The following is a 13,190-nucleotide window of genomic DNA, read 5'->3' on the forward strand; positions in this document are numbered from 1 at the left end:
GGCCGATGGTTTATCCCGGATACCACGAGCTGACGAATCTGAACTAAATATTCAAACCGTTTTGCAAAACGAGCTTTATGAAAATGACCCGATATATGGACCAGAAATAATTAACAAGTTTAGGAATCAGCTGATAATTAATGTGTCAAACGATCCTAGAAAATCGGCTCACATATTTTATTCTATATTTTCAGGTTACAGCAGGCATACTTTCAACCGTGGAGAATATTCCGAAGATGAAATCCGAAACATTCTTAAAAGTTATCTTTCCCCGACCATATCCAATGGTATATTCGCTCCCCTAGAGATTGCACAATTGTGTTCTAAAATAATGAAAGATCAATTCAAAGGCATGAAAGTACAATTTTGCAATCTAAAACTCCCTGATCTTATTTCTAAAACTGATCAAGAGGAATTTATTCGTAAGAGCCATAATTTTAACCACAGAAGTTGGAAGCTCACATACGAGGAGATTCGTCAGTCAGTTTTCTTCCCCGATATGATTACGAAGATCAAATCATTCGCAAAAAATTGTGAGGACTGCAAGTTCGCGAAATACGAACGACGTCCCTTCAAAATTCCAATAACTCGAAGAGCATATGACAAACCATTAGAGAACATTTTCATTGACGTATACGTCAAGGAGGGTGAAAAATTCCTTACCCTTGTTGACGCATTTTCCAAATTTGCCCAAATTTTCAAAATCCAGAATGAAACGGCGGATGAGCTGATCGAAGTAATTACAAAATACTTTAAAATTTTCGGCCTACCAAAAACTATAACATGTGATCAAGCCACATCTTTCAGAAGCTCAAAATTCAAAACCTTTCTCCAAAATCAAAATATTGATATACACTTTGCCAGTACTAGTAACAGCAATGGCATTGTCGAGAGATACCACAACACGCTTTTAGAAATGTACATGTCAAACAGGAGAAAACTTGAAGAACTAACCTTATACGAAGGGCTCTCCATAGTAACTGCCCTATATAACGATACCAAACATTCAACTACGAAATTAAGACCTAGGGATATAATTTTTGGAAATTCTCATTCATTGAACCCGGAGGATATAAATACACAGAAAGCAAAAATAATACTAACTGCCAGGGAAAATATTGCGTTAGAAGCGAGGACACACAATCAGAAAAATGAAAGTCAAAACAATAAAGAATATGAAAACCTCACCATCAGTGAAGCTTTAGTTAAAGGGAAAGGAAAGCCGACCCCTTACACCAATAGATTTAGGCCAATTAAAATCCAAAGTCAAACCAGCAAAACTGTAACAGATGAAAAGGCTATCAAAATTCACAAATTAGATATGAAAAGAGCTAACTAAAACAACACTTTATATTTTCTTGCAGAATACTGTGGCTCCTTACGCTGGTGGGGATGGCCACTTCAAACTTGAGAATTCATACCCTGGATCAGAGTCCGATCATTATAGTTCCGTTAGGACCCGCTAAAATAAGCACTAGTTCTCTGCGAATTGTGCACCCCATAAACTTGACCTCAATTGGAACAATTGTAGAAAACTTTAACGCCGTTTCTATGGAGAGATTGTCGAATCAAACGCCTTTTAAGTCAATAGTTAAAGCAAAATTAGACAAAATAAACTTGAGTTACAACCGAATAAAACCACTACGTAGGAGAAAACGATGGGAATCTCTCGGAAAGGCCTGGAAATACGTATCGGGAAGCCCTGATGCAGACGACCTTAAGATTATAAATTCGTCATTAAATTCATTAATTAGCGAGAATAACAAGCAAATAAGAATCAATAGTGCTTTCGATTCACGAATGAGCAACATTACAAAAGCAATTAACGTCATACTGGAAAATGAGGAAAATGTAATACATTCCTTAGAGGGCTTTGATGTATTAGAATTAATATTCAAAATTGATGAGCTATTATACTACTTAGACATAATCGAAGAGGCGATCACACTAGCGAGACGGAGTATCCCAAGCAGCCGCATCATTCACCTCGACGAATTGGAAACCATTCATCATTCCCTCATTAATGACGGTTTCGGGCTTAACTCGGTCGATAGCATACTTAGTACTGCCAATGCCTACGCAGTATTAAACAACGAAATTTTCATGTACATACTGAAGATACCCAGGATCAAAAATGTACAGTACACCCTCAACTTCATTGAACCAGTCATTGTAGATCACCACAGAGTCCACCTACAAACACAGTTTTATTTGAAAGGACAGAAATCATTCATGTTAAAAAGCGCTTGTTCCAAAGCCAACGCCATGTTTATATGTTCCTCAACGGATCTAGAACCTTTGACGGGTTGTATGCAACAATTGGTCTCCGGAAATACAGCAGAGTGTCCCATAGAACGCACCTACGGAAACAAAACTATTCGGAAAATCAATGATGGCAATATAGTCGTCAATGCAATCAATGTAACACTTTCGTCAAACTGTTCAGTCACCCAACGCACTCTACAGGGGTCGTTCCTAATCCAATACTCAAACTGTACACTGAAATTGGATGACGAGGAATATGTCAACACAAACATGGAGATACAGCCGTTCATACCTACCACGGGATTGAAGGTAAATCCAACCAAACTGTTTAACCACATTCCGTTGGAACATTTACAGGAGTTACATATGGAACAGCGTAACCATATCACACACCTTAACCTGACAGCCGAAAACCTCCATTGGAAACTTCATTTCCTGGGATGGATAGCATCCGTAATCTCATCAACTTTACTAATCTGCATACTGGGTTCATCCATAATCATCGTTTTGAAATTCGCCGCCTGGAAGACACTCCTTACCAACAGCAAACCAGAAGTCATCGAACAGGATACCATCGCATCAACCGAGGCCCATCCCGAGTCCAGAGAGGTACCGCTGATACTTCAGCAGTAGACGAAAGCCGAGGACGTCTTTCAGCTAAGGGGGAAGCCGTTACGGAACCGTTTGGTACATCACGCCACTCGGGTCCGCCAACCTACGGTCGACAACGTGGAGCGTGCAGCGTCAGCAGTATGCAGTCATAAGAGGGCCGCGAGCGCATGGCTCGCCCTCTTTTTCGCTGTGCAGTTCTTGTGGAGCACCGGTGATGCCGTGTGATTAGTGATAAGTGAATAAATTGTTGAAAGTAGTTAGTTTTTAAAAGTGTTTGCATATCACGATTCCCATAAGTGTAATTTATGGAAAGAACTACAAACCTTCCATAAGCTCACATGGCAAAATTTAAAACCATCATCACTTTCACCGCAACGGCGCCTAGGTGTAGATTTGTACGTTAGATCGTCAATTGACGAATTTACGCAAAGCTGAATCAACTCATGCGACATCTACATTAGAGCTCAGAACCACAAAAGTGAGGGTGTTTGTTTATTTTACGCACTGAAAAGCAAGATTCGGTGGTGATTATTCATTTTATTTCAATTTAGATTCATTTCAGCCATTGAATGTTGTCAGTATATGGTAAGAAAGTTGGAGTTTTGTATATTTACGATGGTTTCAACACGCGATTTGACCAAAGTCATAGATAATCTTCTAAAATGTTAAGTTTGATGATGCATACCGGTTATTGATACTATGGTTAATTGCGATGGAAACGATATCATAGCAAATTGGCTGAAATCATTGATTATATAGGGGCCGATATGAGAAGGATTTGCAGTATTTTTAGCGCAAAACACCTTATTCATAGTTTACTTAGTTGAAAAAAATTAAAGTTACAATACTTATAACAAGCCATTCCTCGTAATATACAGAGAACATTGTAAAATGATGATTTTCTAACATTTTCAGAGTGGAAAGAATAATGAAACCGGGAAATTTGAAGATAAATTCTGATTTGTCTAGAAAATTTGAACGAATTTCATACCAAAAAAAACAAAACATCCTCATTTTACTCGCGGCGCCATCTGGTTGTAAATCCAACGTAAATTCGTCAATTGCGTTTGCCCGGTTATTTTTTGTTTTGAAATATGAATGATATATGAATGGTATATTTCAAATAAATAAATAATCAAAGCACAAGTATCTTCGTTATGATGTACAGAATAGTCATGGAAACACAGCCTTATTTGCAACATATTGAAATTATGCACATTTCCTCAATTATATAATCATATTGACTAGTTATTTCTATGAGTGTAGATTGCTACTGATAAGGCGAAAAAAGACAATTCGTGAATTGTTGAATATAGTGAACACTTGTTTACCGTTCGTAACTTTTAAGCTTTTCGTTTTAGGATGCAGGAATCATATCCGGTTATAGCGAAAATTCCCACTCATATTCTGACGTGGGGCAAATGGGTCGAAGAATCTCTGGGAGAACACAAAGAAATCGTGATATGCATAACAGGAAACCCGGGTCTACCGGGATTTTACACCAAATTCTTGTCCACCGTTTACGAATGTCTGGGTAAAGAAATGCCAGTATGGATCATCGGTAATACGATTTGGTACTTTATCTTGCATACTCATAATATTCTAATAATTCTAGGCCACGCTGGTCACGATGAGGCGAAGAAAACTCAGTATACCAAAAGCATTCCTACCCTCGAGAATAACAGTAATTTATACAATTTAGAGGGACAATTACATCATAAGGTGGAGTTTATACGGAAATACGTACCATCAGATGTGAGAATTCATCTCATTGGACATTCCATTGGTTGCTATCTTGCATTGGAATTGCTGAAAATACCTGACATCAGCGATCGAATTCAGCACTGCTATTTTCTATTTCCTACCATTGAACGGATGGCTGATTCGAGAAATGGTTTTATGTTGACCAAATGTGTAAAACCTATTTATTTTATAGTTCGATTGTTCTATCGCTGTATTGATTTATTGCCAAACTTCCTAAAAATTTGGATAATATACATATATTTTCTACTTTCGGGGATACCAAAATTCTATCTGGGAACAGCGCTAAAATATACAAACCCATCCGTTATTGATAAAGTTTGGTTCATGGCATTGGATGAAATGGAGAAAGTGAGAGAGCTCGATTCTGACATAATTCTGCAAAATAAGGATAGACTCAAATTTTATTATGGCACTACAGATGGGTGGGTTCCTGTGAAGTATTGTAACGAGCTAAAGAGTCGAATCCACGGTGTCGATGCTGAAATTTGCACGCGAAAAATCGATCATGCATTTGTGTTACGTTCATCTGAGCAAATGGGATTTATGGTTAGTGAATGGATCTTAAAGCATAGAGTTGTATGAATCAAAAGGATAAAATTCTAAAGAATTTTACGTAACATTTCTAATTATTCCAGTCTTTTGTCAAACAAAATAAAGTCGAAATACTGTAAACGTAACAATCTGATCTTTTTCTACTATTATTCTCCATATTGATTAGTCCAGCGCATGTTATATTGATTTTCGAATGTGAATTTTTAAAATGTCTGTTCTGAGATTCTAGGGTTCGAGTAATATCACTGTGAGTGAAGAATAAGATATGCTCTGCTTTATTTAATTTCGAAATGATGAATGATTTAAATTTTTTACATTTTATTTTTTTAATATTTCTTCAAATGACGGCGCCAAGTTACATTTTATTTTTCTAATATTTCTGCAACTGACTTTTTTGTCTTATTGATCATTTCAATTCTTATACTCTACGAACAAAATTTCCCACAATGAACAATACTAACAAACAGTTATCGTCTTGAATAGAGTCGTTGTTGGAACGTCTTAGTAGTCAAATAAAAATCAAATAGCTCAAAATTGCCATTAAAAATATTGCACATATATCGAATTGGTTCATGTTGTGCATATTCTACATTTCGTGTACCAAGCTGTAAGAAATCTCGCTGTCGCAGTCTTCTCTCTGGTACATAGAAATTGATTTCGGCGAGGATATTCGGGGCATCAATTTCTCCTTTCAGCACTCTTATTGGCCAGTGCTAACGTGCGGTTCCATAATAACGAGCTCAAAAAGTTTTACCGAAGCGCAAAGCAAAGCGATGCGGCGCGAAAATGTTTAACATCTTGTCTTTTTCAAAAAAAGACGGGTGGGTAATGTCGGGGACATAACCGGAGTGACGTAGGACTATACAAAGGGGACAGCTTTTGTTAAATATATATTTTAAATATATTGTTTTATTTTCTTCTCCTACGTGAATACCTACCTATCTACCTGAATAATGGATTAGTTTACTGTTTACTCTTTATGAACATGTTGATGGTTCTGAAAAGAACCTTTGGTGTTGTGTTTTTGTTATCACTCGATATTCCCATCTTGTTCGGTTAAACCTTTCTGTTTAGCTATTGCGTTTGCCACTCGCCACAGCTTTCACAGTTGGAAAATTTCTTCCCATCCAGCTTGTGACATGTTGTTCAGTAAATTACATTTAATGCGACGTGCCGGAGAAACACTTTGCCACTCACTGAAACTAATTGTTGCCTTGATGAGCGCCGAACCGAAGCTGCTTTGTTTTTGATGCGGGTTTTCTGATTGTCGTGAGCAGCTTTGCAAGCCAACTCGAGCACTCCGACGGCCTCTATATACTCTATAATTGCTGTTAGGTATACTGGTGCTCCGGCACCAATCCGTTCGGCCTAGTTACCCTTGCGGAGCAATCAGTGAATGCGACCAACAGGGAACTGGAGACCTGCACGGTTCGAGTGAGACTTTGCCTTTCCCTTAACTTGTCCTCCTTTGTTACGTCCAGGATGCCGATGCCGTACAACCACACGGGTTTACGGTTTGAAAGAAAATAAGATATTTTTTTGGGGTCCGCGTGTTTTATACTCTAGCGGTACACACTCACAGGATAGAGACAAATCGGCAGACTCAGCCAGAGGGGCGAGTCCAACGAGACGAACGAATGAGCGTTAAAAGAGAGCGATGGCAAAAAAATACATTCATTACGATTTGTTCGCTCGTTGGATTCACATGCAGGCTAAAAAGGGTCCTTTTCAGGATCACAAAATTATCTTCAATCTAAAGAGTTTATTGTTTTGTTATCACTCGATATCCCCATCTTGTTCGGCTAAACCTTTATGTTTAGCGATTGCATTTGCCAATCGCCACAGCTTTCACACCTGTAATTGAACATTTGCGATGACAGTGGTACAGTGTCGACTTTCAATGTGGGGTCATAATTTGGACCCCGAACTCTATGTTAACAAAAATGTCCAACTAAATATGTCGCATTACAGGTTCGTCCAATTAGCTAAATGTCGAGATAAGTGTAAATTACTGTAATTTCAATCTAGAAGCAATTTTAGAATTGGTGAAAATCAATAAGCTCAGAACAACTGCCAAATTTACATACTCATCATTACATACTCATCATATCCTGGTAAACAAATTATAAAAAAATCAATTTGTGTTTTATTATTATTTTGGATATTGTTTTAGAAAGCATTGAACTGTATTTCCTAAACTCTTTTTTTGATGGTTTAATGGCCCTGAAAAGCGCCTTGTTTTATGGAATGGTTCCAATTTAGAAAACTTAGTACTCGTGGTTTTGAAAAAAACCATTTCGAACGCCCTCGATGCCGCCTTGTTCTGGATTTGCCACCAAAGCAGTTTGTGTAAAGAACAAACTTTTTTTTTCTGCTACCTGATGCCGTTTTGCGATTGCGTTTGCCACTCGCCACTCGCTGCAACTGCCTGTTGTTGTCTTGATGTCCACCGAACCGAATGTGTTTTGTTCCGAATGCGGGTTTTCTTATCGTCGCGAGCAGCTTTGCCAGCTAACTCGATCACTTCGGTGGCCGAAACTATATAACGCCGGCTAGGTGGACTGGTGCACTGGTACTAACGCGCTCGGCCTAGCTACCCTTGCGGGGAACTCCAGATCAACACGCTTTCCCTTCACTTTTCCTCCTTTACCATGTCCAGACATGGCTTCTTGTGTTGGTTTGTTAATGTGATGTGATACGAAACGATGTGGTGTACGGTTTGAATGAGAATGATCGTTACGGCAGCGGAGCGGGGATTTTTAAGCTGACTGGCTGGCTCGAGAGTTACGCATGTGTGAGACTGCGACCAATGTTTCGTTAATTTTTTCTTTTTCCTTTCCAATCGTGCTTCATTCTATTTCGCTGCTGCTCTGGTTGCCCGTTTTGGTCGGTACGATTTGAGGAGCACAAAATGGACCAATCAAAAATGGGCACATAGTGCATTTTGACAATGCTTGATATTTCACAATTATTCAATTATTTATCTCAAGAAAAATGAAATGTTATTCGTTATGATAGATGCGTAGATATATTACCTATCAATTGATGCAAAAACCTTTCCGATCTATTGAGAAATGCTCGAGTTATAAGCGTTCCAAATCTTGCATTTTTTCCTACTTGTTCAGTGCCTAGATTTCCATTTCACCCCCTATATCTTCCGGTTAGACGTAGTCCTACGTCAAAACGTCTTCAAATATACCTTAACAAATTACTAAAATGTCCCAATACCGAACTTTAATCCAACGTTGGAAAAAAAATCACAAAACTCTGTTATTTTTCGACCTTCTAGAGTGAGGTCTCCCTTTAAGTTAAACCACCAATTAGTTGCATCCTGTTCGCGCCCCAACATGTCCTGACATGTATGTATGCTTCCCGAGCTAAGCTGAAAAGTTTTGGAAATGTGACCGTGTTAATGTAAGTTGTACAAAAGTCAAAACCATTAGCTAGTTTTATATCAGCAGAACATCATCCTGATTCCACCGGAGAGCCAGCAACCATCTAGAAAGAAGGGATACAGTCCACTTGTGATCGAGGTGATCGTCATTTAAGACAGACTCGAGTATATCACAGAGACAGAGAGAGAGTTGAGCTGTTAGGCGTATTTTGGTATCGTCATGGTGTGATTCACAGGGAGTTATTGGATATATGCTAGACAGTCCATCGTCACCGATATCAGCCTCAGCTTATCATAGTGGTCAAGAAGTTAGGCAGATCCCATGTCTCCCTGCTAGGAAATCCGTATCTGCGCCGACCCATTCATTCCTGGTCAAATTAGGCTGCAGATGTTTGTTCGGTTGTTCGATCTGAGCTTGCGGCTCGACAGTTCCCCTATCTAGTATTACTTTGCGAAAAAAAATTACCTACTGCAAAACACAGTCGAGCCCGTATCAAATCCTTTCCGAAACAGAGGGAGACAAGCACGAACCGAATTATTTTTTGCAAAATATATATTTTTATTAAGGCTCATATGCAGTGTTTGGCAATTGATCCATTCACTGAAAAAATCGCTTTCGTTCGATCAAATATGATTTTACAGAAATCATTTTTTATGGTACACCAGCACGCAAGTAAAACCGACATGCACGCTTTCGGTGCAGGAAGTTTATTTTCCTCTTTGCTTCTAACATATACATATCGAACCTCTCCATACATCATGAAACAGCAGGATCATACGGATAGTGAATGATTCATATTCAACCAATGTAGCAGATCCTGATTCTTAAGTCTTAGGCGGCTCGCACACCGGAGCAATAAACAACTAGCAACTATCAACATGCAATAAGCAATATTATCGCCAATGCATTTTTCCATTTGATTTTTGGTGATCTCGCACACCGACACAATACGGTATTGCTATCGCCTTTACAGAGCAACACATATCGCTGGCAACACGACGTGTCGGTTGAAGAGCAACTTATCGCCCATAATTTGACAAGTTTCGACATTAAGTAGATTTTTTGCATAATGTCAGGCGTTATTATTGCTCTGGTATGCGAAGAACAACAAATATGTTGCCTGATGCATAATGCGTATTGCAGCTTGCTAGTTGCTTGTTGCTCCGGTGTGCGAGCCGCCTTAGAGAGTGCAAACTATATGATTATTTGGGCCTGATAACGAACGTCACTTCACGGTGAAAACCAAGATGGTGGAGTTAACAGGTGGCTCGTAATTTACACTATTTAGAAAAGACGTATGAGGAATGGCAAGACGAAAAGTTTGGATTTGTCTATGTTATTACTTGCGTTGGTATGGTTACATTTGATTTCGTCGAAGGTATTTGAAGCAGTATAATAAATAAACAGTTGTCGTTGCAAATAGTAACCTAGTAACCTTTATGCATATGCTTCCGCCAGCTGGCTTGGCTAATGTGATATGATTTATTCAGGGAATGCTTTGATCGTGGTACCGCCACTGGCGCATAATTTGCAGCTTTGTTTTTTGTGCTGGTTCATAACGACAATCAACCGTTCCGGTGAAACTGTAGTCAATGTTTAGTGTTGCTGGATACCATCTATGTAAATAAATTCAAACTTACGGGATACGTCCGAACGGCAATTCTGACATTACGTTTTACCTTCCACTTCACTTTCCTTGGTGAAAACGAAGTGAATTGTATTGACCTAATCGGTGCGGACTCAATTCACTTCATTTTCAAACAAATTCATGCATGCTTTCAAGCGATTTCTTGCAATAAATTCTCAGACCACCAGAGATGCCAGATTTACAAATATGTTTGTAAATTTACAGACATATCTGTAAAACACTTTTTATTTTTGTTGTAGACTTTTTGGATATAACAATATTTCACAGGTTTTTGAAAAAAAAAGACTCTATTCATCACATCAAAGACATTTGACTCACCATATGACATTTTTCCATAGTTTTAATACAGAATTTTTTTTTCATGTTTTATTAATTCGTTTATTTTTACAGGCTCAGTTACATAAGTTCAAAGGAGCTGAATTCTTAACTAAACATATTAACTATATCTATATATCTATGATCAATTTTCCTTAATTCTATTGTTAATAAGGAAGAAAACCGATTACTCGCGGTAGACTCGAGTTTAGAAGGGTGAAATATTTTTATCAGGAATAGGATGGGATATAAGGATATGTTGATAATGTTCACACTCACACTCTCACTCACACTCATCACATTCAATTCTTAAACCTATCTTATAACTACTATGTATTCACATTTCAACTAATTACAGAAAAGTTATTATATTTAGTTTATACCAATACACATCACGTTAGACCAGCGATACTCAACCTGCGGCCCGGCAGACTTTCTGGTTGACCCATCTGGTGTGTATGAAGTTTGGAACTCATACACATAAGTACTTTTGCCCTGACATCATTGCAGACGAAAGAGAGGATACGATTATTCACAATTAATGAAAAATTGCTTCCTCTGCAGGTAGGGAAAAATCTTGAACGAAAATTGTCTCTGATATTTATTTTCTGTTATGGATAAGATTGTTTTGCTGAAATTTAAGGAGATTTATAGGAAAATAGTTAAGTTAGGGTCAGGACTATGTCTTCTAAGTATTTAAAAAACATCGAATAACAATTTTTATTCTATTTTCAACAACTTACATTTGCTTTCGGGTCTGATTATGACGAAATATGGGTTACTGTTCGATATTGTTACCACAACCATGGTTCACGGCCGTGTGGTGATCTAAAGCTTGTATAGCCTTTCATGGCGGATGGAAAATATACACTGCATTTTCTTATAAATTTCACCAACGACAAGACCGCAAGCCTTGGTGGATGTCCAACATATCAATGAAGAAATACTGATTTTTATAAAAAATAACAACGCGTATGTATGTGTATGTATGTATGTGTAGATCGTTGAAACATTTAAACACACTTACAACACATAAGTTATTTTTTATTTTACGATTAACATATTCACTAGAAATATTTTTTATGACAGAACAACGTTTGTCGGGTGTATATATAGAAATTCCATGCAAAACCGATATAGTGGTTCTCAGATTTTCGTCAAAAGTGGTAATTTTGTTTTTTATCACAAAACATTAGACCCGTATTTTTTACTTTTTTCAGTTGGGTGCCCATTTCCATTTCAAGGTGGTCCGAAAAATAATTTTTTTCCACTTTTTCCCAAAAATGACAAATGAAAATCATAACTTTTGAATCACTGAACCGATTTAGATGATCGACATATAAAATTGAAACTAATGACCTAGCCTTTCAATAAAAAATATTAAATTAATAGCTTTCAATAAAAAATATTAAAAAATATAGCGCCCTCTAGTCTGAAGTCATAAAAAAATAAAAAAAACGACTACAATCAATAATTACGAAAATTGGATCCATATTCTCTGCAAGTTCAATATTTTTCAATTAAAGCTCATTGGCTTCAATTTGATATGTCGATCATCTAAATTGGTTAAGTGGTTCGAAAGTTATAAATTTTTGAAAAAAGTCATTTTGTGAAAAGTGGAAAGAAATTGATTTTTTGGATCAGGATTGGAAATGGGCACCCTAATGAAAAATTAAAAAAATACGAGTCTAATGTTTTGCAATAAAGAACAAAATTACCACTTTTGACGAAGATATGAGAACCACTATATTGGTTTGGCATGGAATGGCTGTATATATATATACAAAATACAATCTTACGTGCATCGCAATGTACAAAGTATTAATGAATATGTGAAAATTAACGTTAAAAGACATTTCTATAGATCTGCACACTTTTACAGACTTTTCCACATTTTTTACAGACATTCACATGTTTTACAGACTTTTTTTTTAAATCATCTGGCATCTCTTCCTTCCACTTTTTATCGAATATTTTCAAATCGCAGGTGTAAACATGTACGTGACTCTGACTTCGTTTGTTTTTAATTCGTTCGGGAAAACGTTATGTCAAAGAAAGGGGACATTAAAAATACGTTGCTCAGTGAAAAGCTGAGATGCTCTTTCAGAGATGCAATGTGTAATATGATCACGCTTAAACCCAACTCATCAATATTCAAGACCTCTAAGGCAATAAACCACCCCCGAGGGCGCTGGGCGATATAAACATAAAATGTGATACGATACCCGAGCCAGCAATCTGGCCCAAGGGTTCGTTTACTATTTATGATTGTATAACTCGACGCGCACCAACGGCAGCGGCGAGTTTGTCTTCCTTCCGCCCCGCTGCGAGTTTAGCTAGCAGCAGAAATTTAACCAAACATGTGGCGCGCATCCGGCACACATGTTTCAGCACTTTCTTTTCCTATTTACTTTGACCCACAAAGAAGTGCTTTCTCTCTCTCTCCGAAGAACGCGTCTGACCAAGGCCATCACAGCCCACTCTAACTGCTGGTGCGATGCTCCGCCCAGCATAATTTGTAAATATTCTGTGTAGAGTTTAAGCCTATTTTTGTAAACTAGTATTTAAGCCCCGAGAGTCTTTTCTTTGGACACAGATGCCAGTTGACAGTATACAGTAGAGAGGCGACGCTTGTACGA

At 37.8% G+C, this 13,190-nt stretch overlaps 2 protein-coding genes across 2 annotated transcripts; both read left to right on the plus strand.

Moving 5' to 3' along the window:
• Positions 1 to 1,392: 1,392 nt before the first annotated feature.
• Positions 1,393 to 2,846, plus strand: LOC129778508 (uncharacterized). Its single transcript, XM_055785440.1, has 2 exons — positions 1,393 to 2,574; positions 2,672 to 2,846. The coding sequence occupies exons 1-2, from the start codon at positions 1,393 to 1,395 to the stop codon at positions 2,711 to 2,713; spliced, it is 1,224 nt and encodes a 407-aa protein (XP_055641415.1). The 3' UTR covers positions 2,714 to 2,846.
• A 1,292-nt stretch (positions 2,847 to 4,138) lies between these two features.
• Positions 4,139 to 5,312, plus strand: LOC129777837 (lipid droplet-associated hydrolase). The gene is made up of 2 exons (XM_055784380.1): positions 4,139 to 4,438; positions 4,493 to 5,312. The coding sequence occupies exons 1-2, from the start codon at positions 4,240 to 4,242 to the stop codon at positions 5,221 to 5,223; spliced, it is 930 nt and encodes a 309-aa protein (XP_055640355.1). The 5' UTR covers positions 4,139 to 4,239; the 3' UTR covers positions 5,224 to 5,312.
• Positions 5,313 to 13,190: the final 7,878 nt, after the last annotated feature.

Source organism: Toxorhynchites rutilus, chromosome 3, assembly GCF_029784135.1.
Source record: "Toxorhynchites rutilus septentrionalis strain SRP chromosome 3, ASM2978413v1, whole genome shotgun sequence".
Taxonomy (NCBI): domain Eukaryota; kingdom Metazoa; phylum Arthropoda; class Insecta; order Diptera; family Culicidae; genus Toxorhynchites; species Toxorhynchites rutilus.